The 26,984-nt window shown below is 54.1% G+C and overlaps 13 protein-coding genes across 13 annotated transcripts; 9 read left to right on the forward strand and 4 right to left on the reverse strand.

Annotated features, from left to right (window-relative positions):
* Positions 1–1,481: 1,481 nt before the first annotated feature.
* CLAFUR5_03932 (Splicing factor U2AF subunit) lies at positions 1,482–2,111 on the reverse strand (the record flags this gene model as incomplete). The annotated part of the gene is made up of 1 exon (XM_047903080.1): positions 1,482–2,111. The coding sequence occupies one exon, from the start codon at positions 2,109–2,111 to the stop codon at positions 1,482–1,484; it is 630 nt and encodes a 209-aa protein (XP_047760617.1).
* Positions 2,112–2,413: 302 nt separating this feature from the next.
* CLAFUR5_03933 (uncharacterized protein) lies at positions 2,414–3,043 on the reverse strand (the record flags this gene model as incomplete). Its single annotated transcript, XM_047903081.1, has 1 exon — positions 2,414–3,043. One exon carries the CDS (start codon positions 3,041–3,043, stop codon positions 2,414–2,416), a length of 630 nt encoding a protein of 209 aa, XP_047760616.1.
* A 751-nt stretch (positions 3,044–3,794) lies between these two features.
* On the forward strand, positions 3,795–4,664 carry CLAFUR5_03934 (Heterokaryon incompatibility protein S; the record flags this gene model as incomplete). The annotated part of the gene is made up of 1 exon (XM_047903082.1): positions 3,795–4,664. One exon carries the CDS (start codon positions 3,795–3,797, stop codon positions 4,662–4,664), a length of 870 nt encoding a protein of 289 aa, XP_047760623.1.
* A 1,159-nt stretch (positions 4,665–5,823) lies between these two features.
* CLAFUR5_03935 (uncharacterized protein) lies at positions 5,824–6,350 on the forward strand (the record flags this gene model as incomplete). Its single annotated transcript, XM_047903083.1, has 2 exons — positions 5,824–5,944; positions 6,004–6,350. The coding sequence occupies 2 exons, from the start codon at positions 5,824–5,826 to the stop codon at positions 6,348–6,350; spliced, it is 468 nt and encodes a 155-aa protein (XP_047760622.1).
* Positions 6,351–9,063: 2,713 nt separating this feature from the next.
* Positions 9,064–10,506, forward strand: CLAFUR5_03936 (uncharacterized protein; the record flags this gene model as incomplete). Its single annotated transcript, XM_047903084.1, has 1 exon — positions 9,064–10,506. The coding sequence occupies one exon, from the start codon at positions 9,064–9,066 to the stop codon at positions 10,504–10,506; it is 1,443 nt and encodes a 480-aa protein (XP_047760621.1).
* A 145-nt stretch (positions 10,507–10,651) lies between these two features.
* Positions 10,652–11,968, reverse strand: CLAFUR5_03937 (uncharacterized protein; the record flags this gene model as incomplete). The annotated part of the gene is made up of 1 exon (XM_047903085.1): positions 10,652–11,968. One exon carries the CDS (start codon positions 11,966–11,968, stop codon positions 10,652–10,654), a length of 1,317 nt encoding a protein of 438 aa, XP_047760620.1.
* Positions 11,969–12,671: 703 nt separating this feature from the next.
* On the forward strand, positions 12,672–16,687 carry CLAFUR5_03938 (uncharacterized protein; the record flags this gene model as incomplete). Its single annotated transcript, XM_047903086.1, has 2 exons — positions 12,672–14,831; positions 14,981–16,687. 2 exons carry the CDS (start codon positions 12,672–12,674, stop codon positions 16,685–16,687), a joined length of 3,867 nt encoding a protein of 1,288 aa, XP_047760615.1.
* Positions 16,688–17,078: 391 nt separating this feature from the next.
* On the forward strand, positions 17,079–19,271 carry CLAFUR5_03939 (Major facilitator superfamily multidrug transporter mfsB; the record flags this gene model as incomplete). Its single annotated transcript, XM_047903087.1, has 2 exons — positions 17,079–17,187; positions 17,341–19,271. The coding sequence occupies 2 exons, from the start codon at positions 17,079–17,081 to the stop codon at positions 19,269–19,271; spliced, it is 2,040 nt and encodes a 679-aa protein (XP_047760614.1).
* A 457-nt stretch (positions 19,272–19,728) lies between these two features.
* CLAFUR5_03940 (uncharacterized protein) lies at positions 19,729–21,039 on the forward strand (the record flags this gene model as incomplete). The annotated part of the gene is made up of 1 exon (XM_047903088.1): positions 19,729–21,039. One exon carries the CDS (start codon positions 19,729–19,731, stop codon positions 21,037–21,039), a length of 1,311 nt encoding a protein of 436 aa, XP_047761432.1.
* Positions 21,040–21,223: 184 nt separating this feature from the next.
* Positions 21,224–21,854, reverse strand: CLAFUR5_03941 (uncharacterized protein; the record flags this gene model as incomplete). Its single annotated transcript, XM_047903089.1, has 2 exons — positions 21,224–21,773; positions 21,847–21,854. 2 exons carry the CDS (start codon positions 21,852–21,854, stop codon positions 21,224–21,226), a joined length of 558 nt encoding a protein of 185 aa, XP_047761433.1.
* Positions 21,855–22,788: 934 nt separating this feature from the next.
* CLAFUR5_03942 (Oxidase FUB9) lies at positions 22,789–24,054 on the forward strand (the record flags this gene model as incomplete). Its single annotated transcript, XM_047903090.1, has 3 exons — positions 22,789–22,894; positions 22,970–23,668; positions 23,717–24,054. 3 exons carry the CDS (start codon positions 22,789–22,791, stop codon positions 24,052–24,054), a joined length of 1,143 nt encoding a protein of 380 aa, XP_047761430.1.
* Positions 24,055–25,011: 957 nt separating this feature from the next.
* Positions 25,012–25,743, forward strand: CLAFUR5_03943 (uncharacterized protein; the record flags this gene model as incomplete). The annotated part of the gene is made up of 1 exon (XM_047903091.1): positions 25,012–25,743. The coding sequence occupies one exon, from the start codon at positions 25,012–25,014 to the stop codon at positions 25,741–25,743; it is 732 nt and encodes a 243-aa protein (XP_047761431.1).
* Positions 25,744–26,245: 502 nt separating this feature from the next.
* On the forward strand, positions 26,246–26,914 carry CLAFUR5_03944 (uncharacterized protein; the record flags this gene model as incomplete). The annotated part of the gene is made up of 1 exon (XM_047903092.1): positions 26,246–26,914. The coding sequence occupies one exon, from the start codon at positions 26,246–26,248 to the stop codon at positions 26,912–26,914; it is 669 nt and encodes a 222-aa protein (XP_047761436.1).
* Between the last annotated feature and the right edge of the window lie 70 nt (positions 26,915–26,984).

Here is a 26,984-nt window from a genome sequence, read left to right on the forward strand (position 1 = left end):
CGTTAGCTATTGTCTTACTATTGCTAGGTTGGTTATTAGCTTAGCTATTAAAGGGTTGGTTGCTGCTAGCTAGGTTCCTGTGTCGCATCCCCGTTTATAGAGATTTGGGTGTCCCTCGCGAGCTGCTTGATGCTCGCGAGTTGGGCTTGGGATCTAGTCTCCATGTCGCTGCACTTCAGCTACGGCTGAGGTTAGAAGTTGCCTAAATAGGCAATTCACCTCCGCGGCTCCGCAATTTCAGGGTCCAGTCGGACAGGAGGTGGATTCCTGTTTTCTGGTCGCTTTCCGCGGCAATTGCGCGGCCGCCAGCGCAGGCGCGCTGCTCTTGTTCTCGTTAGGTGATAGTCTTAATAGGCGCTTTCGAATGGTGCGTCGTGCGTGTCTCCGATCGATCCTTGTGTCTATATAGACAATAGCTTTGTATCCCTAAACTTTCAAATAGTTTGGGTCTGTATATAGTCTTCGAAGACATCCCCAGTCGTGGAATCGTGCAGAGAGTACTTCCCCCTGATATTCTTCGCAACGTCGTGTTCTGCTCGGAGTCCTTGCAACTTTTCACCAGTGCTCTGATCAACAGAGTCGGCGTAGAGTTCTTTAAGCTTCTCAGCCATAGAGAGGCCATCTTCCATGAATGGGAAATTGTGGTAGTCGTAGATTTCGTCGTCTTCTATCATTGTGTGCGACTGTGTGCTTCGGCGTGTATGCGCTGTGATCCGTGCGATGACGAGCACTGGGATGGAGTCACCAGAAGCGACAAAGCAGAGATTTGGGGTTTGGAAACACCAGAAAGTCGTCGTAGCCTGTGATTATGATAACTCATGAAGCAAGACACATTTGAGTACACATTAGATACTCTTGCAAGTTGTTGTGGTAAGGTCAGAAAGCTCGTTAGTCAAAACACGATTACGAAAAGGCACATTGCGCTTCATGGTAGCCGAATAAGATGCCTACCAGTAAAACACGTCAAAGATGAAGTCAAAGCGGAAAGTGCACGTAACATACATTGCTTTTCTGAGTCTGCCTGAATAAAGTTACATCCTTTTGCTAGAGTCTAAGCACGCAGAGCTGGATCCAAGCAGCGCCTTGCTGCAGTACAAGAGTGATGCAGCTCCGCTTGAAGATCATATGTTGGTCCTTCCCGGTCAAGCTTCGGCGAGGACAGTCGCGGTCCCAGCAGGCCATCTCAGCAGGCAGGTCACCGGATAGTGTACGGATGGGTTTCCCGTTCTGGCTTCGCACGACGAAGAGTGGAGCCTCTGCTGGGCTGAAATGAGGCAGATGTTTGCTATGTCAGGTAGGATCTCCAGAAGAACGTGTCGGCGACGGTCTGTCGTTTCTGGGCGCCGATTGGTGGCACTGTCCGCCCTGCCACGTACAAAAGCCATCTCATGCCCGTTGCCTGACTTCGCATCGCGTGTAACCTTTGCATGTAGCGCTCTTCCTGAACTGTCCTGGCCTTCTCCTTCACTCTCTCAATCCACCTAATATCTTGGTCTTGCAGGCTCTGGGCTGGGACTTCTTGTCACACTCCTCTCATCCCGACCCCTCTCCCTCAACCACTTCTTCGTCGACAACTCCAGCTCGCGATCCAGCTCCGCGCTCGGCTCCTTGCGATGAATGAAGTTGCAGAACCCACCTCTCACACATCCCTCGCCCGAGTTGAGCCTACAGCAAGCTTCCCGGAAGTCCGTCACCGGACTCAGCTCGCAGTAGATTGGCCTCGCCGCGTACCACCGACTGTTCAGCGCATCGCACGCCTTCTGCGCCGAATCCTCATACTTGAAGCGCGCGTACACGTTGCCAATCAAGTGATCATTGTTGTTGTCGCAGACGACCACCTCCTCGATCTCACCGTATTTGCACATCTCGCACCAGAAATCCTCGTAGAAAGCATCGAAGTGGTTCTGGAGCTGGGATGGGTTCATGCGGGACTTGTTGTCGTAGGCGGGGTTCTGGTAGAGGTTGGGGAGGAGGACGGTTTGTGAGTACGAGGGCTTGACGTGTTTGCGTGAGCAGCGGTCGCCGTGACGGCAGGCGCCGATTTTGTAGTAGAAACTGCAGTTGACCTTGTCTTGTTCTGTGCCGAAGATAGAGGCGAGGTAGTTCGCCATGATAGGTAGTGGTGGGGGTGGGTGTGTCGCGGGGGTGGTGTGTGCGGTAGTGGAAGTCCAGTCGGCGGCGATATGGGTAGGCGGCGGGGTGGTGAGGATGTGATGTTGTCGCGCGTGTGGAAGATGGGTCGTGTCGAGATTGTGAAGCTCGAGGATTAGAGTTTCGCGTATGTCAGCTTGATGCCTCAGGCTTCCACGACTTTCCAGAAAACATCGCCTCCCGAACTTCCTTCTTCCTCTTTCACATGCCCAACTTTTACACAGAGACTCGGCTGCGCAGGGCCACTGGACTGCTGCTGTAGCTATTGCGCGCTCCGCTCCACCAGCGCGGCGTTCAGAGCCACCTCAACAGCCCACAGCCTCTGGTCAAAGTGTGCATTTAGCAGGATCTCGCTTGGATCGAAGCAGATCTTCTTCAGAGACGCGACGCCCCTGAGCAGAGCGCTCCGGCGTTCACGCCGCCATTCCAGACCAATGACTATGTCCGCGGTACCAAACCACGGATACTCCATCCACCGTATCGTAATCTTGTCTAGCCGCGGGAAGCGCTCCAAAAGGCTCAGCATGCGCTCCGCCTCCTCCAGATCTCCAGCAAGTAAGGTCATCTCGAGCACGCTCTTCTTGTCGGCAGCGCTGGCTTGTCCCAGAAACTCTTTGATGCCCGACGCGAAGAGGAATTCGGCGTGCTGGAAGAAGCGGAAGTAGCTTACACTCTCACTGTTGATCTGGCGGCAGGTGACGAGGAGTGACGGCGCTGGTGTATGACTGATGGAGCACCAGTTCTCTTCGTCCCATAGCAGTGATCTCCGATTGGGGTCGCAGAGGACGAGTTGGTAGATCTTGTTACGAAGCTCGGCGGGGAGACCGAGGAGGCGGGAGGTTGGTTGCTGCACAGCAAGGTCGGCACCAACGATCGACCTGATGGCGGACATGATGGCGGATGCTCGATACGGACGTTACTGGCAACGATTGACGACGGTGATGTGGAGGAAGACTGCGGTCTGTCGAATTTGATGGAGGTGGTGATGGTTGTTGGGGCTAGGCAATGGACTGAGTAAAGCTTCGACGCGTCGGCAAATTTTCACAGCTTTCGACGACGACCTTCAGATTACGTATCCCTGCACTACTTCTCCCACGCCTCATCGCTGACTCCTCGCAGACTCGTGCCTGGCAGTGTGCTCATGTGGCATGCACACCAAGCAACTCGTTTGTGAGAATCCTCCTTGACCAGTAAAGCATCGACATCGAAAACCATCAGCATTCCGCCTTCATAGTCACGCCTCAGTGTCCCTCGTCGACACTGGAACACCTACTTCCACACACTGCACAAACCCAGCCAAAGCCCCGACTTCTCACCAGAACATCGAGGAAAACCCACTGTGACTGGAGTTCAACGCAGCTTGCGGCACTCTGCTCTTCTCAGCCGGAAATCAGGCCCTATGCCAGCACCGCGGTCAATATGTGCCTCATTGCATCTCAAGATCCGGCGAGGTGGTTCTTGGTTGTCTTTGCCTCAATGAATGGCGAAATGCTCGCTTCTTCCAATGTCTTCTGCTTTCTGGCGTCTTGTCCGCCTTTGACAGTACCGAACGTTTGTCTAATTATGCCGCAGCAGCTCGCATATATGAAGCCACACAATCTTGCTGACCTGCATATTGTTCTCAACAGATTTTTCATCAAGCAATGAGCGGCACCACAGCTTTACGCATCCCTGGCCTCTTCCTGACATGTGTCAGATACTTCGAACTGATTCAAGTAGCACGGAACCCCGACAGCGAGATCGCTTCATGTGATCTACAGCTACGCGGCACAGAGCTGCGACTTCGACGTTGGGGTCGCGCAGCTGGCATCACTGACAGTGCATCGCCGGAACTCATGACTGCACTGGAGGGTTTTCAAGAGGATGAAATCAAGTTCGCTCATGATGCTCTGGAGCAGATCGAAGCGCAATTGGAGAACGCTCAACGCAGGTCGAAGCCTCTGATAGAAGGTGGATCAAGCCTGTCTTCTACCCCAACGGCCACCGAGCATATCAACGACGCCCAACATACCCAGGAAGACTTCAATGAATCCGAACTCGACAGAGCGCTTAACAAGCTTCGAGCTCAATACGGTAAATCCTTGCGATTCGGAGAAGACTCGCAGAAAAAGACCAAATGGGCCCTACACGACAGCACAATGCTCAAGAATCTGATCAGTACCACTTCAGCTCATTTGGCCGATCTCGAAAAGCTCTTCACCAAGGACATTGATCGCCTTGTCAGCACCGAGGTCGCCGAGATGATGAACTTGCCTGATCAAGGACTGGCTTTGTATCTGAAAGTCATGGCCGCGATTGACCCACCACTTCAGCAGGCGTCGAAACCAAAGCTGGCATCGTCAGGTCGAACGTATCAAGACATTGACGCCGATGGCGAGGCGAATTCGCACATTGGGCGCAGGCTCAAGGAGGCTTCTGAGCGTGATGGACAAGGTGACGTGTTCCAACGTATGAAGTTCGGTGGCAAGAGTAAATCTCATGTTGGGGACAGCGTCGGCTATGATGAGAAATGATGAGCGTATGTAGATGAAGGCAGTCGACATGTGGAAAGACGGAGCTCTTGATATGTGTATGTGGCTATCGCTCAACGAGAAGGGGGAAATGGTACTGTATAAGAGAGCAGCCTTGAACGAGCTGATCAGCATAGTCTCGAACCACATTGCCGTGCTGGAGAGGTCCTTGCCTGGAGATGTTCGGAAAATTGCGGACTCAAAGGTCGCCTCACTTTCAACTGGAGATCTTTCGCTACTGCGGAGAGTGCAGCACGGTCTGAATCCGCTGCCCGAGCAAGCAATGAATGTACAAGTGAGTCCCTCTCGTAATCACTTCACTGGTATCAGGGTAGAGAGATCCGCCGAGTCACACGATTGGAGAACAAACTGCAAGCCAGGTGCTCGGCCAGGACAGCCGGGCAACTTCCATTGTAATCTGCAGCTCAGTGACAACAGCAAGAGCCACATTGGCGACAACTGTGGCTATAATCAGAGCAGCGGAGGGACCGAGAAACGACGATCAAAAGAGTGTGCAGAGATAAGACTATCTGAAAATGAACCTGAACCAACGTGATGAGTCGTGGCCCGGTGAGCCCCTTTCCTGTGTTTGCCAAGACTTCATAACCGCTCTTCATCACTGACTCTAGCCAGATCTCAGCATATACATGTACGGCATGTAGAACATACATGGCCTGCACCAAGGGCGCGGAGCATGTCCATGTTTGCTACAGCACCTTTGTGCAACTTAGGCTGGCCGATGAGTCTACCGAGTTGCAGTGCTGGCTACGATGCGAAATGACGCGCCTACGAGGGCAGAGGTGCTGAAAAGATGAAAGGATTGGTTGGCATACGCCGACCATGTCAGCATGTTGACAAATAGCGCCTGTTATTGCTCGCGCCTTGGTGTGTCCGACCTAAATGTCTGGAGGTTCCTGTTGATACTCTCAGTCTTGCTGTTTTGACTTGCTTCTCGGCTACAGCTCAATGTCTCCAAACAAACACCAGACTGGCTTTGTCTCTTCCCGGCGTCAGATAGTCTTGGAAGATCAATGAATCGTGCAGCGCGTTCTACAAGGCCGTCTTTGTCCAGTGCAAGCTGGGCCTTATTTCAAATAAGGCTGGACTTGTCTGTGGTAAGTACATCTCCAGATCAAGAACTCCTGGCCAGTCATTGCACGCCATGTCGAACTCGCATCTAGCTGATCATCCTAGAGGCCATACTTATCGCGGCATTGGTGCGTCGGGCAACGCTCATGTTCATCTCGGCGATCAGATGAACATCAATGCTAGACGTCCTGAAGGTTGGTGGTTTACTGCCTCATGTGCATTTCAAAGGCTGCACTAACAAATCGTCCTCTAGAGATCATTCTGGCGAGCTTACGCTTCAGGGGCATGGAGCACTATCGCCGTCGACCACTAGAGACCTATCCCGGAACCTACCGATGGATGTTGGACGACTCGACCAGCAATGATACCTATGATCCGTGCGCTAAGCAGAAGTTTGGATTTGAGAATGCCGCACGCTGGCAGCATGGCAACAACTTCAGGAAATGGCTTACATCAAGCGACGGCACATTCTGGATCACTGGCAAGCCCGGGGCGGGGAAATCGTGCTTGATGAAATATCTCTTCGAGCACCAGCGCACGAAAGAGCTGCTGCAGACATGGGCCGGTGAGAATGTCGTTCTCGCTGGGTTCCTCTTCTAGGCCGCTGGAAGCTACGAAGAGAAGTCCCAAGAAGGATTGTTGCGAATTCTTCTCCATCAGATGTTGGTCACACATCAAGACATCATCAAGTCATGCTTGCCGAGCCGCTGGGAGCAGTGTAAGTCTACACCAGGATATCAGACAGCGTGGACCCGCCGCGAACTATCAATAGCTTTCGGGAAAGTCGTCACTGTTGGCCTGCCAGACCATCGATTCTGCTTCTTCATTGATGGGCTTGATGAGTTCGCGGGACAGCACTTGGACCTGGTTCAAGACCTTCAGACTCTCAGTTCATCTCCGACTGTCAAACTCTGCGTCGCCAGCCGCCCTTGGAATCTCTTCCGCTCCGTGTACGGAGCGTCAGACGCTCTGCACCTGAAGCTACATGAGCTTACCAAGCAAGACATTGACATCTACTTGAATGGGATGCTCAATAGCAATGAGCTGAAGAAGAGGGCTTCGGGCTCGGAGCAAGATTATGAAGGCCTGCTGCGGGAACTTCGATATCGTGCAGAGGGCGTTTTCTTGTGGGTTAATCTTGCTGTAAAGTCTCTGCGCGGGGGACTTGGGGAGGGCGACAGCATCGTCAACCTTCGAGAACGAGTCGAGACATTTCCATCAGAGCTGGAAGACTTCCTTCAGCACATCTTCGATACGGTCGAGCCGGTCTATCGTATGTGGATGGCAAGAATACTGCTGCTGATGGTCAAGAGCGAAAATGGCTGCCCATTGCTATGGCCCGTGTATGTTGAGCTGGAAGGTCGGATGCCCGATACGCACTTATCGATACAGGCGTGCCAGTCACCGAAGACGCTCTCAGGCAGAATCTCAAACACGCCGTCGACCTTGTCGGCAAGTGGTGCAGGGATCTGTTACACGTTGATCGCTCAATGATAGCGGAGGAAAAGCTAGCCAGACCATGGGATCATTCCTTCTTATATGAAAATCATATGGATGCTCACAGGACATGGGGATCTTATGTTGCGCCAATCGAGTTTGTCCACCGGACAGTGAAGGACTTTGTTCGAGAAAAGGCTCTGGCAGGCGTGCTTGCAGAGGCTGCCGGGTCGACATTCGACCCTGCATTGAGTGTAATGCGTGCGAGTCTACAGGCAGCGAAAGAAACAAGGCGGTGGATAAGACATTGGGTAGATCAAGACGTCTTGATTGTTGCAGACCTTGCCCGCATACTATTCGAGGAGCTCGCTGAAGATGTCTTGGTAGCTGCCAGAAATATCGAGCCAACATCTCGACGGATATCCTTTGAGCTTCTTCAATGTCTAGAGCTACTTGTCACCGGAGCCCCAACACTACGCTGCACAATTCACAAGTTATGGCCAGTTCCATCAGTCGCCATGACTCACTGCAACACTATAGCCATCGTGATCAGCTTTGGGGTGTCCAGCTACGCTCTAGATCGACTCGAAGGTCATCTTGGACTGGCTTCCTCTGAACAGCGGCAACTGTGGCTTTTATGTGCAGTACTGACGCCATACGATTTCATGATCTCAGAGCACGAGTCAGATGAGCAGACTGCGCAGATCGTGGCCAAAATCTGCCAAGCTGGTGGAAACGTAAATCAAGCAATGGAGATGCTACAGCGCAGCGACACATATCAGCCACCTTTGAGTGTGTGGCAACAATATCACTACCACTTGCTATTGAGGCACTGCAATGACGCTACCTATTGGTGGATTCCATGTGCACAGAACGTCCCTGAGATAGTGTCCATGCTTCTTGAGGCTGGAGCAGACCCAGGAGCCCGGCTCGATCGTCAATATATTCGGCATATCTTTGAAGACTCCTCGCCTGACAACCGACTTCGAAACTTACTCCGGCATAAGAGTGTGCGTCTCATACAGTTATGGCAAGCATTGGAGCTTATTCGGCTCTCACCAAATTCTGAACGTGAATTGCATCCCCCCAAATTAGATACTACTTCGGCGATAAAGGTATTGCTGGAGGAAGCGTTGCGCAAACGAGCGGAACATAGCAAACCGCACGAGCCCCAATTCAGGACTAGGATACTCAAGACCAAGAGGAAGGCTGGTCCAAGATCAGCTCGAAGTCGACGCAGCTCTGCCACGATAACCAGTGGCCAGAAATGCGCCGAATAAGTGATACTGCTTGGAGGTTCATCGGCTGAAAGATGATCGCACGATCAGACCGCCTGTAGAGATTGGACGGATGTCGCTCTCTTGGACTCCTCCGCCTGTACTAATTCCTGTGGTACGATGGTACGTAGATGTGTGAAGGCATTTGATCACAGGCTTCAATGAAATGGTGATACGAAGCACAAGCGCTAAGAGAGGTTTGGCATGTGGAAATCACCAAGGATCCAGGGTCAAACATCTCAGTCTTGGAGCGATCTCGGAGTGAAACTCTCGTGATACCGCTTTATCCGCCGTATCGTTCTTCCCGCCGGCCAGCGTCGTCCCGTCGTTGCATCGTCGCATCGTCGCGATCTTGTCTTCACATTTCTGCAGCGCCAGAGCATTCTCACATGCACAGCGGAACGACCCGTCGCGCTAAAGATCCGCACGGCAGGTAAGACAGTTTGCTACCCGCCCCCCTACATACACAACCGCCAAACATCACGGCTTTGTGCTTCAAACGTAAGTCTCAGCAGAAGCCACGCAAACGATAAGTACATAAAACGTGCCCGCCACATGGCTGACCAGGATCCCCAAACCACAACCTGCCCTCCATCATCATGGCGCCTAAGGAAGACCCCATCATTTCCACATCGCCCGTCGACCACAACACAGCCCATCCCTCGCATCCTAAACCCAAACCATGGTCCCGCTCCTTCTACCCCGGCACCCTCCTCTTCAGCATCGCAACCTTCATCCTCCCAGCCCGTTACGGAACTCTCAGCAAGCTCTGGGTCGCCTCCATCGACTCCTCTCTCGTCGTCACAACCGATGCATACACCTACATTGGCGTCGTGACGGAAGTCCTCAATGAAGGACTACCCCGTGCGACTTGGGTCATCATCGGTGATAAGACGAATCGCTCCCTCGCTTCGCGGCATGGACTTTCCTACACCTTGATCTTGGTCCAGGCGATACTGAGGTTGATCATGAGTATCGTCTTCGCCGCAGCAGCGCGGCAGTTTGCGAGCGTGTTCGTGCCTGAGGAAGTAAGGGAGGCGAGTTTGACGTATGTCAGGATCTCGGCGTTCTCAGCTCTGGCGAGCGCGGTTGAGGTGGCAGTAGCGAGTGCAACGAGGGCGTTGGATCAGCCTGATGTGCCGCTTGTCATCAGCTCGGTCAAGTTCACTGTCAACATCGTGCTGGATATGATTGTCATCTCGAAGTTCCACGTACCTGGCGTCACACCAACCGTCAATACGCAAGCAGCGACACAGCTAGCTTGCAATCTTGTCGCAGCATTTGTCGGCCTGGCCTACCTCCTCTGGACCACGACACGGCGTCGACGCCGCGAAGAAGCTTCTCGTGCAGATGAAGATGCAGAATCTGTGAGACCTTCCTGGAAGGCCCTGAAAATCCTAGCACGACCCGGTTCCTTCACCTTCACAGAATCCGCCATCCGCAACGCCCTCTACCTCTGGCCCGTCAGCAGCATCGTCGCCATGGGCTCCGACTACGCCACAGCCTGGGGCGTCTTCAACACAATCCGCTGGGGTCTCATCATGGTCCCCGTCCAAGCCCTCGAATCTACATCCCTAGCCTTCGTCAGCCACGCCTGGGGAGCATGGCGAGCAGAGAAGGGTGTGCAGGATCGTCGACCGAGGGCAACGCGCCGTCAACTCATCACTATCGCTCAACCAGCATTGCTGTCCTGTGGGATCGCGCTTCTGGTTGAAGTCCCGATCTGTCTCTTCCTCTCCTTCTACGGAGCGAGGCGGTTCGCGTTCTACATCTCAGCCTCAGCATCCGTCGCAGTAATCGTCGAGAAAATGTGGAAGACGATTGATTGGTGCTACATTTTCTACGCCCTATCAACTCAACTTGCCACAATCCACAAAGAGTCGATGAGGTACATGTGTTCGAGAAGAGCTCTTCTTGATAGAGAGACGATCCAACAAGGTAATGACAGGACGTTGCTGTTAGGAGGTCTCCTCCACGAGAGGGTAGTAGCAGGAACAGGTGCGATGATTCGTATAGCCATTCATGATATGTCGATTGATTGATGTGTATTTATTCTGGCTGGATCTCCTCCCGAATTGTGCTGGGTGGGTGTTCTACATATGCAGTCAACCATCGATGTGATTTCACGTTTGTATGACGAGTCATAAGTCCTTCGCAACCATGTATCTTCCCCTACCCTCTCCATGTCTACACACTCCCCTCCTTCGCCAACGCCTTAAACCCCTGCACCAAATCCGCCTTCAAATCCTCAAAGTCCTCCACACCCACGCTGACCCTCAACAACGTAGGCTCCACGCTCGGATCACTCATACTCCTCCACTCAATCAAACTCTCTACGCCTCCCAAGCTCGTCGCGTGGTGGAAGAGATTCAGCTTACTGGGTAACCTCTTCGCCGACGCCGCCGTCTTTGTAGTGATGGCAAAGACAGGTCCATACCCATTCGGCATCTGCTTCTTCAACCAACTCATGTCCTCCTTCTGCAAACTGGCGTGGTCGATGTGTGCCAACACTTTTCGGACGGATTCGGCGCCGTCGACGTCTTCGAGGTCGGAAGCTGAAGCATCGCCATCGAGGCATGCCTGAAGGAACGATACGAGCCTCGTGGCGTTCTCGCTTTGGCGCTTTACTCGAAGCTCGAAAGTCCGCAAGCTCCGTACGCCTAGCCAGCCTTCCATACTGCCCATCATGGAACCCAGGTATATCCTCTCCTCGAACATGCCCCAGTAGTCTTTCTCCCAGCCTTGTCTATGCTTACCTGTAGCGATCACACCGCAGAGCATGTCGCTGTGTCCACCAATGTATTTTGTTCCGCTGTGCATGATGAAATCTGCGCCCCATTTCCATGGATCGAGTAGTGGAGGTGGTGCGAATGTTGCATCGATTGTGAGACGTGCGCCACGCCTATGGGCTTTTGCTGCGAACTCTTCAACGTTGTATGCAATGCCATTGGGATTCACTGGTGTTTCGAGGTGTACTACATCTCCCTCTCCCATTCCTGCTTCATCCCAGCTCTTCTCATCGAACAGATGCACGATTTTGCAGCCTGTAAGTTTTTGATAAACCTTCAGTACGCCGTGGCACCCGTGGTATCCTTTGCCAATCGCTACAACTTTGGGGTGAAGCCATGTCAAAAGCGCGTGGAAGGCGCTCAAGCCGCTGGAGTATGTCAAGACCGGTCCGCCGATGATCTCGCTGAGTAGCAATTCCAGCCTGCTGGCGTTGGGCGCTGTGAGACGAGAGTAGATGTGTGCATCGCTTTTGGCGGGTCCTCCAGCCGGGAAGAGTTCGGGAATGTTCAGTTCGTGCTCTGTCTTGAGGTCGTCTGGGTTTCGAGGGTAGCGGAAGGTGCTGGAGACGTGAAGGGCAGGCGCGACATCGGTGTAGGAGTTGATGGGGTCATCTGCGTGGACGCCGAGTGTTGCTAGTGATAGTTTTGAAGATGTTTCTGGAATCTCGAGGTGGTCGCTGCCGTTCTGGTTGCTGTCGCCGTTCGATGTGGCCATGGTCGTCGAACCTGTGGCGAGCATGGAGATTCTTGAAGTGACACAAAGTGAGGAAGATATATGGAAGTGGAGGTGAGATAGTTGACTGATCTTTGTACTTGACTCGGCGGTGCGATGAGCTCACTGCAATGTCCCCACCAGATTCATAGGTCATCCCACTTCGCGCCCTTCGCGCCCTTCGCGTGTGCCAGGGCTGCCTGGAAGGGGCAGTTGTGTTGACTGGACGTAGACAATGGACATTCGGCGATATAGCAGTCCGCCTGGCATGGTATGATACCCGGGGTGACCGTGAATGTGTAGTCCAGGGACCATGTCGCGATGTGTAGGCTGTCTGACGCTGTCATGTTTCCGAACAGTGCCGTCGCAACACGCGGGATTGTGATGCGCCGTGGATTGCGATATCCCAGTCAGTGGTTCACTCATTCCGGACCATCTCGACGCGTGCTAGCTGTCGTTGTGTGCCCATATGACACGTGGAGATGCGGTGAATGGTCGAAAAGTGAAAGACGATGCCGCTGTGACCACGAAGACGAGTTCCTTCCCGCCAAGCCAAGATCGCGTCCAAGCCGAAGAGACGGGGACAACACCATGATCACGAACCTTTTCCCTCGCCATGTCATCCTCGATCGCGCATAGCAAGAGGGATGCAAGCAGCGGTCGGAGATGAGATGAAGTGCATGTGGCATCTTGGCAAGTCGCCACCATGAGCCAGGATAAGAAGCGACATCATGCAGGACAGGCGACGACAATCCCGAGACCTCCACCACTGCCAGCTCCAAGACCGCTCGCTCTGCAGCAGAGAGCCCGAGATGCAGCGTCGAGGTTTCTTGGCTTTTCGTCGCGACCTCCAAGTCCGCAGAGTCTACCAGACGACGAGCGCTTCACGCACAACAGCATTCAGACCAGGTCCTCCTCCATAGGCGCCACCCAAGATGCAACAACGACCCACCGGACTGGTCTGGAGATCAAGACCATCAGCATCAATGAGCGGGGTAGTCATGCTATCATCGCTGGCAAGGCCATCTTCAAGACTGTGAAGGTGGAAGATGGGCATTGTGCAGAGGACTTCAACCTTCGAACGGCGATCCGAAGCACGCCCACTCAAGCCTCAGGACAGCCACGACAAGTATACGAAATTGACATTGCCGACGTCGCCTGGGCGAAGGGCGACACCGGGGACTTCGTCGCAGCTGCCACATCCAGTGGAAAGATCATTGTGTATGACCTTGGTCACGCTGGGCTCCAAGCAGCACAGCTCCACGAGCATTATCGCCAAGTCCACAATGTAACATTCAACCCACACCGCGGTAGCCTCCTCCTTTCTGGCAGCCAAGACGGTACTGTTCGATTGTGGGACATCAGAGACTGTCGAAGCCAGGCAAGTGCCGTCCACAGCAAGCGCAAGTATTCCGGCCAGAGCGATGGTGTTCGAGATGTGAAGTGGTCGCCAACGGAAGGCTTCGATTTCGCCTTCGCTACTGACCACGGCGACGTCCAGCGATGGGATATGCGGAACCTGAAGGCCGCCAAGGTGAGGATACCGGCTCACGGTCTGGCAGTCAACACCGTCGACTGGCATCCTGATGGCAAGCATATCATGAGCGCCAGCTCCGACAAGACCGTCCGAGTGTTTGATGTGTCAACCAGTCGACCGAAAAAGGCATCGTGGGAGATCAAGACAGCGCATCCCGTCATGCTTGCTCGATGGCGTCCTGCGTGTCAGTCAATCATGCCGCATGACAACGGAGCCCAGCAGTGCACCCAGATCGTGACTGCATACGACAGAGATCATCCAACGATGCACGTGTGGGACCTCCGCCGACCACTGCTACCTTTCCGTGAGTTGCAGCCATACCAGAAAGAGGCGCCAACGGACATGCTGTGGCATTCGCAGGATCTGTTGTGGACTGTGGGTCGAGAAGGCATCTTTCTGCAAAGTGACATCCAGCACACGCCAAAGGTGATTGATCGATGCAATCTACAGGCTGTTGACATTTCGTCGCGCGGTGAAATGACGTTTGTCGCGCAACGGCGAAGGCACAGGCGAAAGCCCACGCCACAACAAATTGCTTCGCTTCACGCCAAGCCGACAAGCAGCAGTCTGGGAACAAGCCCTGACAGTGCCATCCTCAGCAGAAGTTGGGCAGACGACAGTCTCGATCACTCCTTCTTGAGTGTGCTACCATTCAAACGGTCAGGACGAACCAGCAGCGGCAGCAGAACACACGGTGCCCACGTGTCTTCCTCTCACAACTACAACCAAGCTGCAACGATCAAGCTCGACGATATACTGTTCAACCGCAAGTCCTTCAGGCCTCAGCAAGTCTCCTGTCGCGGAGAACTACCTTCACACAACAGTGCCAGTGCGCTCAAGTTCTTGGCCGAGCGTTACAAGATGGCTCACCATATCGGTGGTCGGCTCACAGTAGCGGCAAGGTTGGCATCGGAAGGAGAGTGGTCAGATGAGGAACGTGTATCCATCCCCACGCCACTGCGCTCGATCATCAATCTCAACCGAGGATTCAATAATGCTCCAATGACCGAGAGGAGAGTCATACCGGCATCAGCATTCGACGCAGACGCGATACAAGCCGATCTCGACCTCAAGGACAACGTCAAGAAGGTGTTTGAAGACAACGAGGACTACGCCCAGCAGATCAACTTCCACAGCAGCGCACAAGCATGGAACGTGGTACGCCATTGCGTCGATGAGCACCTTCGGGACGTGATACAGTACAAGCAAGAACGCCTTGCCCTGCACGTACCAAATCAAGCCGCAGGACAATTCGGACAATCGACTTCGATCGAGACACTAGCAAAGAGGCTAGCAATCCAGCATCAGAAGTCGCCAGCTCAGTCTCCCGTAAGTACATTCTAGGGTTCAAACCGCGAGATGCCCACGCAGTGCTCTCGATGGTGGCTTGCCAGAGTATCGAGCACGCGTCGTGGCGCGTATTGCGCTTCTGCTTTTGCACATTCCGTGACTGTTGCTAACCATATTTCGCTATGTAGGGCACAATGCGACCAGCTTCCACTCTCGCGCAGCAGCTCACCGTTGCCGAGAGCACATCGAACGCTCCTACGCCACTCGCACGTCCTTCGACATCAGGCAAAATGACAAGCTCCCCTGGAAACAACCTACCAGATCCCGACAAAGGCGAGAAGATCGCGCTTCCTCCCTCGATCGCATCAATCGACACCCCGCAGCCGGTCGTGCCTGTAGACCATCAGCAGCACCAATCATCCGGCCGTAGGCTTACGCTGGAGAACTTGGAAGACTTACAGAAGCTGCAGCTCAAGGACACAGCAGTACAACGATGGTCGATACATCCTAAGCACCCTCTGAGCCTAGACCCAGTAGATGAGCATGGGGTAAGGATCCCTCTATCACGATTAGAGAAGCATGACAGCGGAGAGAGCTTTCAGTTCCTGGAGGAGTCAGCAGGATCAAGAGACTCTTCATTTCCCGCATCTCTGGATAGCCGTGGTTCACCGACATTGCACATGGTTTCAGCGCACCCAAGTCGAGCAAGGAAACATGAGCTGCCGACATCCTACCAAGCATCAGCACACGAAGATGAGCTGACCTCCGCCGCCCAATCGATGTTCTTTGCAGGATCTGGGACTCTGGCCAACAGTGCTGTCGCCACCAAGGAGAACTCGGGAAACACGAGCATGAACACTTCAGACGAAGATCTCAAGAAGAAGCAGAACACTGACATCAACGACTTCGCCTTCCGTAGCAAGAAGTCTACCATGCAAGAGGAACATGCAGCCCTCGACATCGCCACGAACGATCAGCATGATGGTCCCGCTCAGATGGATGATCAGCCAGCTAGCCAGCTCCCGATGGCCACGCCGCCTCATGCCTTCCACTACGACATGATTTCTAGACAAGCCGTAGACGATATCGCAGCATGGACGAACGAAAACGTGTCTCCCACAGACTCAGTCATGGGAAGCGATCCATACCAAAAGGATCTCGAGGAAGAAAAGCCCTGGACCTTACTAGAAATGCTCGACCAATTCATAGCGCACTACACCATCAACCAGCCATACCCACAAATGGCCGCGGCGCTCCTCCTTCTGGTCGGTCCTCTCCTCCCACGCACCCATCCCCTCCCAATGCCAGAGATCCAAGCGACAGTCTCGTACTACGTCGACACCTACCTCGCGCTTGGCTGGGACGCTGCAGAGATCCCGCGCGTGATCAAGCAGTGCTACGCGCAACCTCTTCTGGCTGGGCTGCGCCCACTCCAGGTGGAGCAGATCCTCTCCGCATACCATGAACAGCTAATGCAGCATGGCTTGTGGCGCGAGGCGGCGGAGTTGCGGGATACATGCTATCCCGCATACCCCGCCGTCTGGGAGGACTTCAGCAAGGACAACGGCGTGCACCTCAAGGAGGAGGAGGGTAAGGCGCGCTGCGCAATCTGCTGGGAGGAGACTTCGCCGTGGGCGGTGGGTGGTGGGCTGGGGTTGTTTTCGTCGTGTTTGCTTTGTGGCCATAGCGGCCACATGGAGTGCTGCCGCGCGTGGTATGCTGGGGAGAGTGGGCAGGGCTGCCCCACTGAGGGGTGCCTGTGTGACTGCACGGTGGGGAGCTGGAGGGAGGAGAAGGGGGTGGTGCAGGAGGCGCCGAAGGGCGCGGTGAAGGAGGATTCCTTCACTGCGAAGGAGAGTCGGGCTGTGGAGGGCGCCCGCAAGGCGCTCAAGTAAGAGTTTTTGTAGCGAAATGATTCCTGTGCACGGCGCGCTACTTCCTATTTCCAGTATCTTCTGCCCTATTGACATTTTCCTGGTACGATTCGAGCAATGAATGTCCAGCTGACAACACAGCCTCGTGCACTCACTCGCCTTCGCCCGAATTCCGCCCCGTGACCGCTCCCCGCTTCCAGGATGCTTCGAGCCGACAGCGGCCCTTGGGTTTCTCTCCACCGACAACGCTCGCCCGCCATATAGTCTTTTTGCTTTCTTGCTGACGCGTTTTGCAATCATGCTCCGTTCACCGCTGCGCATGTCAATGCGCTATTGTGGTGGTTCTTGTTCGCCCAGACTAGAACTAGAACTACGGCTTGTTGTACTGTGAGGTGGTATGTGAGTGGGCGTTATGGCTACTGCAACTTCGAAGCATGCTGGCTCGTCCTTCGCTGGCTCGTCTCTCGCTGGCTCGTCCAAGAGGGAACGGAAATTGCCTGTGCAGCAGTTGAGTATATTGGGTAAGTTGATAAGGACAGCGCGGTGCGATGGATTGCATTGCCTGAAGAATGGTTGAGAGCGCGTCGAGCATAGTTACACTACACCACAACACCAACAACCAAACCACCCACCTTGCCTCTCGACCTTCAGAGCTAACATAATCACCATTATAGCAATATGCCGCTTCGCCGAACCCCTCGCCTCCACCTCCCTCTACCCCTACCTCCCCGAAATGGTCGAATCCTTCTCCATCCCACAGAACGAAGTCGGCAAATACGCCGGTCTCTGCGCCGCAATCTTCTCCCTCTTCCAAGCCTTCATGGGAATCCCCTGGGGCCGCTTCGCCGACACCTTCGGCCGCAAGCCGGCCATCTTGCTAGGGTTGGCGTCCACGATGATCACATCTTTGATGTGGGGATTCAGTAAGAGCTTGCCAATGGCGGTGGTCGCGAGAGCGCTGGCGGGGATGGGGAATGGGAATGTGGGGATTATAAGGACGACGGTGGCGGAGATGGTGCCGTTTAAGGAGTTGCAGCCTAGGGCGTTTAGCTTGATGCCGTTGGTGTGGAATGTTGGGAGTATTTTTGGGCCGATGATTGGAGGGGCGTTGGCGAATCCGTTTAATGTTAAGCCCGGGGAGAGGAGGGAGAATGCGAGCTTGTTGGAAATCTTTCCGTATGCGTTGCCAAATATTGTGAGTGCGGCGTTCTTTGCGGTGGGGATTACGACGGGGTTGTTGTTTCTTGAGGAGACGTTGGAGGGGAAGGATCCGGGGACGGATTATGGGTTGAGGGTGGGGAGGAAGATTACGGGGTTGTTTAAGAGGCATGTTTTGAAGTTGGAGGAGGTATTGCATTTGAGGGCGAAGCAGGATAAGACGCAGGAGAATGGTGCGCCCAGGGAGACGGATCCTCTGCTTAATGGTAATGGGAAGGCGACAGATGAGGAGCAAGACGATATGCCATGTGAAACGAAGCCGAAACTCCCTCGACCTGGCTGGAGGGAGGTTCTGAACCGACAAGCGGTGGTCAATTTGATTGTCTACATATTGCTTGCCATGCACGGAATGGCTTTCGATCAGCTTGTGCCAGTCTACATGCAGCATAGGCCGATCGGAGGAGAAGGCTCAACACCGTACAGCCCACCATTGAAGTTTGCAGGCGGGTTCGGCCTCAACCATTGGCAAATCGGTCTGATCAGCACTGGCTACGGCATCTTGGGGATGGTCGTTCAGTTCCTGCTCTTCCCACCGCTGGCAAGGAAATTCGGCGTCCTTTTCTGGCTCAAAGTAGTGGCGTGCTCCTTCCCAGTCGTCTACTTCCTCACACCATTCACGGCTCTGCTGCCAACCACACAGTCTCAGGTCGGATGCATGTTCACGATCATGAGCTTGAAATGCCTATGCGGTATCTTTGCATTTCCCTGCAGCACAATCCTACTCACGAACAGTGCTACCAGCTTGCGCACGCTGGGCACTCTGAACGGAATCGCAACTTCAGTATCGGCGATTGGTCGAGCTGCTGGTCCTGCGCTGGCTGGAGCTATCTTCTCGGCTGGAGTTAAGAAGGGGTATGTGATCGCTCCTTGGTGGTTTCTGTCAGCTTTGTCTATCGTGGCCGCAATACCTGTCTTCTGGCTTGTGGAAGGCGAGGGCTTTGGTGGGGACGATGAAGTCAGTGACGAGGAGACTGAAGATGAGGTAGCTGAAGACCATCTTCGAGCTGTTGGACTGGAAGGCGAAGCTCAGAATGCAGGTAAAGCTGGCCCGATCCTCCCACCCGGTCAACATGGCGAAGAGGAACACGAGGAACGTACTTATGGTGGGCTTGCACCTTTGAGCAGAACGAACACCACGGCTTCCGCGGCGCTTCTATCAGATCACGGCGATGACGCTGCTGGACCGGCTAGTCCCAGCATGAGTAGACGAGCCTCCGGGTATAAGACTGGAGACGACGATGATCCGACGAACAAGACTTTGAGCAGAAGAAGCTCAAAACGCGTGATGCGTAGGATGTCTATACCGATCGGTATGGGACAAGGCATCAGTCGAAAGTACAGCAGTAATCTGGGACAGAGTTACGGCAGCGCTGGTGTGTATCAATGAAGGTACGTGGTGGTTACATGTTGAAAGCGTAGCGAGCGAGGCGTTGGGCTGTCAAAACTGTGATGTATGTTTAGGTGGTTCTTGTCGATATTAGCGAGCAGGTACAGCTTTGTTATCCTTCAGGCCTTGAAGGCTTGGTGTTGGTCGAAAATCACTGGATTCTTCGCATCTCTCTGAGGTGAATGTGCGAAGATGTACATGAATGAACAGAGCTACGGAATGCGACTGACTGCCAGTGAATGACTCTGTGTCATGTGTTCTGATACTTCGACACTTGGGTATGCTCTTCAGACCGCGTTTCAGCAACATCAGAGGTGAAGTAGTCGTCCAGTGCTCAACTCGAACGTGTAAGGCGAAACATTGTCCCTCGGTTCGGCTTAACCTTCCTTTCCCCGCCGAGAACAACCCCTTCCCGAGGCGAAGACCTTCACATGAGCATCACTGACATCTTGTAGCGATGTCAATTTGTCGCGGATCTACATACATCTACAGGACAACCAGGATCACCACCGCTGCGCAGTCAGCAGTACCGAGAGCACCAGTAGCCTGGAAGATTTCCTGTCCTCCGGTCATCGCGACGTTCACGACATCATCCAGGCATCGCTCGGACCCACCAAAGTCATCAATAGCCAAAGAAACTGAGCGACACAACCGAGAGCTCCAACAACAAACAGCATCCAACGGAGACGACGCCAACATGTCCAAAATGGGCTACACCGACAAAATGTCGGAAAAGAGCAAAAAAGGGCCCTCAATCCCACGCCCATCGGCCAGCGTCCTCCTCATCTCGCCACAAAACCAAGTCCTCCTCCTCCAACGCGTAAAGCAATCCTCATCCTTCGCCTCAGCACACGTATTCCCGGGTGGGAACATCTCTGAATTCCACGATGGCCGCTGCCCGGAACCGGAGCATCCGGACAGACATGTTGACAGTGATGTCTACCGCATGGCGGCGATTCGCGAGACGTTTGAGGAATCGGGGATTGTGTTGGCGCGGAATAATGGGTTTGGACGATTGATCGAGGTGCCGGAGAAGGAGAGGGAAGAGGGGAGGAGGCTTGTGCATGGGAGTGAGGTGCCGTTTAGTCAGTGGTTGAGTAAACATGGTGGGCGCGCGGATTTGGAGGGGTTGACGCCGTTTACGAGGTGGGTTACGCCGACTAATGTGCCGAAGAGGTTCACGACGCAGATGTATCTTTACTTCCTGCCTACGCTGGGTGGGACGAAGCTTGCTGAGGGTGATGATGGGAAAGATGGGGAGGAAGTCGATATTCCGAGTCCGACGACGGATGGAGGGAAGGAACATACGACTGCGAGGTTTTTGCCGGCGAGTGCGTGGTTGAGGCTGGCGCAGGAGGGGAGAATCATTTTGTTCCCGCCGCAGTTCTTTTTGTTGCATCAGGTTGCGCAGCATCTTGATACGCTGAAGTCGCCGACGGATTATGGGAGTATTTCGAGGGAGGCAGTGCCGAGGGAAGAACTTGAGGCGAGAAGGAAAGGGTTGCTAGAGTTTGTGAAGCAGGGAAGCCCGCCTTGGACGGATATGTGCATTTCACCTACTGTGCTGCCGGCGAGGGATGGGAAGAAGCGGGAGGATGGAAGGTCTGTGCTGGGGTTGAGTCGACCTGGACCTGAGCTAGAGAAGCAGAGGCCTGGACCGACTGGACCTACTGATCAGTGTGTGGTTATTGGCTTCCGGAAGGAGGGACCTAGACAGGTTGCTGTTGTCTCGAGGGAGGATGCATTGGCTGGTGGCGCGAAGTTGTAGATGGATCGCAACCGAAAGACCTCTATTCATGATCGTCGTGTACTGTAGACCTACAAAGTTTCCTCCGACTACGCTATTCTGTTGGAGCTGGCAATCGATCACAGCACAATGCAAAGCATAAGCCGCAGTCTCACCGAATTCCTTTCCACTTTCACACCTCATCCATCACCTCAACATACCCTGCTCACGACAACTTACTCGTCGCCTTTGGCGCCAGCGAGTTACCCCCTCCCAGCCCAATTCCAAACACATACGTCAAGTTCCCCCCAATATTCGCCCCCACCAGCATCAACACCGTCATAACCGCCTCACCCAACACCATCCACGTCTCCGGCCTATACGCCGCATCAATACCCACCTTTCCACTCAAACTCTCCTTCACCGCCAACCGTCTCTGATACCAAATATACGTATTCGCCGCAATCACGACATCATTCACCACAGCATGTGCAATCGTCGCCTTGACTTTGGCACGGATGCTGCCGTCTTTCTCGTACATGCCGGACTTCTGGATCATCTTCATTGCTTCGCCGCCGCCGGAGATGACGGCGGGGATGGAGGTGAGGAGGGCGAGGGAGAGGAGGTAGTAGGAGGCTTTGGCGCTGTCGGTGGAGGTGGGGAGCGTGGAGGTTATGAACGCTGGGAGGTAGGCGTAGAGGTGGTGCAGGACGTCGAGGCCGTTGGCGAGCATGAGGAAGGCGATGGGGAAGTGGATTGTTGCTGGGTGGACTGGTCTGTAGAGGTGTTAGTATCTGGTGTTGTGGTTGTGATGTTGCAATGCATTGCATTGGGTTGTGGTGTGCTTACTTCGCCATGGTGACTGCCTTGTCGTTGTTACTCTTGGAATGTTGTTTGATCCAAACGTCAAGAGAAGACAAACTCGCAACAAGAAGACAACTTCCCGTCCCTCATCGACCTCCCTCCCAGCTCCGGACCTTTAAGTATCTACCACAACCCGGCTGCGTCCTGCATCATCCGACATGTAGAGACGCTGATTCGCTCGCTTGAGGTAAACAACCAGAAACGGCGTCGGCTGCCCCAAGCGTGTCCGCCGAGCATCCTGGTCGTTCAATAAATCAGCCTAAGAATAGGTTGTTGTTCTTCTCAATTCTCCGGCGAACACTCTTCTTCGCTGCTGCAGCAACAGCGAAGCACCGGCATCGATATGCAGGCTCGTCGTCGTGCGGAACAGAGTCGCAAGATTCGCCGCCGAAGCTGAACCTCGAAGAAACGCGTTGTGTGCATGGCGACGATAACACTGTGAAGTGACAGGAGAAAAAGCCTCGGCGAGAGCAACACAAGCATGTGCGAGAGTCGTATTTTGGGCAGGAATCGAGGGGCCCGTTCGATAAGATATGAATCAGGCCGCCGGCAGATGAGCCTGCAGCTCCTTCGCAACGCAGTAGAACTACAGAACTTGCCAAGCTGCATGTTCACGCCCTGGACGACATGCACTCACGCATTTCCACGTGACCGGGAGGTCATTGAGCCGCTAGTGTTGTACAGATTTGATACCAGCGGAAGGAACACGCCCTATGTTCAAAAGTGTCATTGATAGTAGCAACAATGTTTCAGCATAAGAGCTGTCGGAAGATGCGGAGATCTCAGCTCAGAGCTAGGTACCTTGATCTTGCAGCATTGGGAGCTATCAGTGCTACAGGACTCAGTACCATCTTCGATATCGGTGTTTCTGGCTTGCCTCTATCACCAGTCGCACTTTCATGCAACTTCACGAGAGCTTGAAGCAGTATGGCAGGACTACCAGTACCTATACCGGCTGACAAGGCTCCGAAGATCATGTGCATTTCTGACCTGCAGGAAGCTGCGAGCAAGAAGCTACCTGCCGAACTACGAGGTACGTGACCATCACGAAGGCAGGTTCTTGATGCAGTGTTCAAGCACGCATGATATTGATCTCAATTTTTGCTAGAATTCTACAACTCTGGCTCAACGGAGCAGATAACGATCCACGAAAACAACACGGCTTATCGCAAATACCGGGTACGTCCACGAGTCTTGCGCGATGTGGCCAAAGCAGATACATCGACCACACTTTGGGGACGCAAAGTCTCCTTTCCTCTTGGTGTCTCTCCAGCAGGTATCCAAGCGGGCGCTCACCCAGATGGCGAGCTTGCAACAGCTCGAGCATGCGCCACCAAGGGTGTGAATATGGGGATCAGCAGCTTTGCAAACTATCCCATCAAAGACATCCGTCGAGCAGGTCTAGATGTTGGCCCGATCGACCACGGCATCCAACTCTATACACTACAGAACCGTGATCTGGAGTTGAGTATCATCCGTGAAGCAGAAGCACAAGGATGCAAGGCCATCTTTCTCACAGCTGATTCGCCAGTTCTCGGGGTACGCTACAATGAGCATCGCAATGACTTCCATATACCAGAGACCCTTGGCTGCCCAATCATTGGCTTCACGCCAGCGTCTATCAAGACGCAGTCGCACGAAGCTGGATTTGACAGCTTCAACTCGGCTGATCACTCTTGGGCCAGGGAAATCCCATGGCTAAGAAGTGTGACGAAGATGGAGATTTGGATCAAGGGAGTCTTGACTGCGGAGGATACGCTCATGGCTGTTGAGACTGGATGTGATGGGATCATTGTGTCGAATCATGGTAAGAGTCAACCTCCATCCTTCAGCTACAATTGACTGACACTTCCAGGTGGCCGACAACTCGATGGCGTTCCATCAACCATCGATGCACTACCAGAATGTGTCGAAGCCGCAGCCGGACGTATTCGAGTCCACATCGACGGTGGTATTCGCAGCGGGACAGACATCTTCAAAGCCCTCGCCCTTGGCGCAGAGCACTGCTGGGTAGGCCGACCAGCTCTTTGGGGTCTGGCATATGATGGCCAGAAAGGAGTGGAGCTCATGTTGGATACTTTCCGTACAGAGTTCAAACGCTGTATGCAGCTGACGGGCTGCAATAGCGTCAAGGATATCACGAAGGCGTGTCTTGGTGTTGTGAGGAGCGATGGGCCTTTGGCGAGACTCTAACGTACGAAAGGAGCTGGAGCGTGTCGCTTCAGCATGTCAGATCTGCTCGCATGTCGTTCCGGCTGCGAATGGAATGACAGCTTAACGATGCATCTTCCCCATCTGACTGTAACCCGCGGTTGCAGTGCGGCGGCATGTTTGTTGAGAAACATTTATCCACTGCTTTGCATGGGATGTTTTGACCCGAGCCGAGCACCGCGGTCAGAGAAACGATAGCATCTCAGGTTGGATGCATCCGATGCTGCTGCTGCACACAAAGAAGCATACGTTTCATAGAAGCACCTCATCGACCAATGTCCAGAGAGTCACCTGCAAGATCGAGCCTCGTACGAAAGAAGTACCTCAACATGCCTGTCCGCGGACAAACCACAGCGTTCACCCGAAACAGGGATGGCGGCGAAACAGCTTACATCATTCACCTCCCACCTCCTCTCGTCCGCCCCACCATCACACATGTCAATACCCAGTCACCCTACCCTATTCGTACGTTCGCCCGCCGCCAACATCTTGGCAATGCATACCATGTCGCCAGCACGTGCTTTGGCCGGATCAAACAAGATGCAGATAAGACCAAGCGATTCCTTTGCGGACATGTCCGATTGTGATTGATGCTCGCTATAGCTCAAAGTGGAGACGACAAGAAGTGGCGGGGTATCATTGGACTGTACCTGCAGAGCCTGGACTACGAGAGCCTGTCATACAAGTCGCCTTGCTGGGGAGTGGTGTTGTTTGACCCGAGTAGGCGAGAAAGAGACGGAACTAAAGCCACGCGAGTTGCCTGTCTCCCGTCTTGCACGTTGCTTGCTGGTTGACTCGTGAGCGCTATTTCTTGGAGGTCTTGGGGCATCGGCTTTCGGGATACTGGATCTTGGACATCACCTCTGTGCACTCCATCTCATCAGGACCGTTACCAAGACGAAGCAATACCATCAAGAGCCCAAGCAAGATATACGCAAAATGCCTCAACGACCAGGACGTCGCCGAGCGATGTACAACACTCCCCAAATCCGCAATGGCGGCTTCGGCGCCCTCCAAGTCGAAGCAGTCACCAATCGCCCTCTCTCAATCGCTCGCCGCCACCTCGCAGCATCTCAACTCCGCATGCGCGACATCGAACCCGACGAGTTGAGCAGCAGTGAATGGGTCCGCTTCCTCGTCATGGAAGGCGCAGAACGCGATCGATTCATCTCAGACTTCGCCCGCCGCCGCCGCGATAGCAGCGGCTCTGCATCTTCTTCCTCTTCCAACGAAGAATACCCCTTCTCCCAAGATCGCCAGACACAATACGACAAAGCAGAAGAAGCACGGCTAGAGGCTGAGGAGGCGAGGCGGGAAGGCATTGCAGTGCCTACGCCTGTTGCGCCGGCTCCTGCGCCAGCGTTCCCAGCGAGAGGTAGTACACCATTTGTGAGCATGTGGGTGAGACACCTTGATGAGTTGGAGCGGAACGAGAGGACGGATACTGAGCCGACGACGTACAATGCTATGAGGCCGATGCATGCGAGGAGGGGTGTGGATGATACGGACGCACCGCCTGCGTATCATTCGGTGGTGAGGCCTGGGACGCCGCCGCCGGCTTATGAGCCGAGGAGTGGGGATGAAAGCGAGGGCAGAAGGAGAAGGCCGAACAGGTTGAGGAGGTGGAGCAGTAACATGTTGCTGAACAGATTGAGTCCGAGCAGAGACTGAGACGAAAATGGGTTGCATTCCGCTCTTTACTTTGATGGCCATGCGGGTGTCTTTGAGACGAGAAGTTTGGACATGCTACCACGACATATCACGAAAGCATGAAAGGCGCAGGCGCACATTGGACGGATTGGCTTGTAGGCTCCAGCACTCAGACTGTCGATGCCAGAGCATCTATGCGTAGAGGAGGTGTACTTGATTGTTCGTCGTCGGTAGCTTCAGTAGTGATGACTCTACCCCTCGCCACGTTCCAAAGCCACGCCAGGAGCTGTTTGTGAGAGTTCTGCAAGCTCTTTTGAATCTACTGACACCGTCACCCGTCTTCAAGACCATACGACATCGACGCGCCACCGCCCCTCTACGAAGCTCGATTCGCTTCAAGCCTACAGCAGCAATCTCGCCAGCCGGGTACTTCATCGGTAGAACGCAGTATCAACAAGCCACCGTCTCCTCAAGCCATATCTCAGCACACACATCCCCTTCGGCCGCTCGACCACACTATACCATGGCACCCATCACCATCTCTCCTCCACTCCCAGCCTCACAACCGCACAGCCTCTTCCTCTCCAAGCTATGCCCCGAGCTCCGCAACACCATCTACGAACTCGCCTTAAGCAACACCACCTACACCGGCGGCGCCACCTGCTGGCCCATCTACATCGAAGGCGGACCGCTTGAGGACAGATACGAAGTCTCAAAGCAACCCCTCGCGCTCCTAGCAACCTACCGCCAGATCTACCACGAAGCGGCCGGCTTCTACTTCAACATCCACCACATCGGGTTCCTCGTCCCGCACGGTTGCTATGCCTTCTCGGCAGAGGTTGGGGCCAGACACGTCGAGGCGGTCAAGATCTTGACGGTCATGTGCGGTGCAGGTGAGGCTGGGGAGCAAGCTAGGGAGTTTGTGAAAGCGGCTGTGGGGTTTGCTCGCTTGGAGGTATTGACGCTGCGGATTCAGGAGGAGGAGGGGGTTGATGGTGATGAGGTGCTGGGGCTTGTGGTGGATGCTGTGACGGAGTTGGAGGAGGAGGTTGAGAAGCTGGTGGTGTTGGGGGAGGTTGTGGTTGATGCGGAGCCGCTGGGAGTGGTGCCGGGGGTTGTTGGCGTGGTTCCGCAGTTTGGGAAGTTGGAGCGTGTTAGGGTCGCTTTGAATGAGGGCGTTACTAAGAAGTAAGATGGTCGCAGCGAAGGATGATGGCAGCCTGCTGTCAGGAGAGAAGAGGTTTCGCCAGGATTTATGGCAT

The sequence above is a fragment of the Fulvia fulva genome, chromosome 4 (genome assembly GCF_020509005.1).
Source record: "Fulvia fulva chromosome 4, complete sequence".
NCBI lineage: Eukaryota > Fungi > Ascomycota > Dothideomycetes > Mycosphaerellales > Mycosphaerellaceae > Fulvia > Fulvia fulva.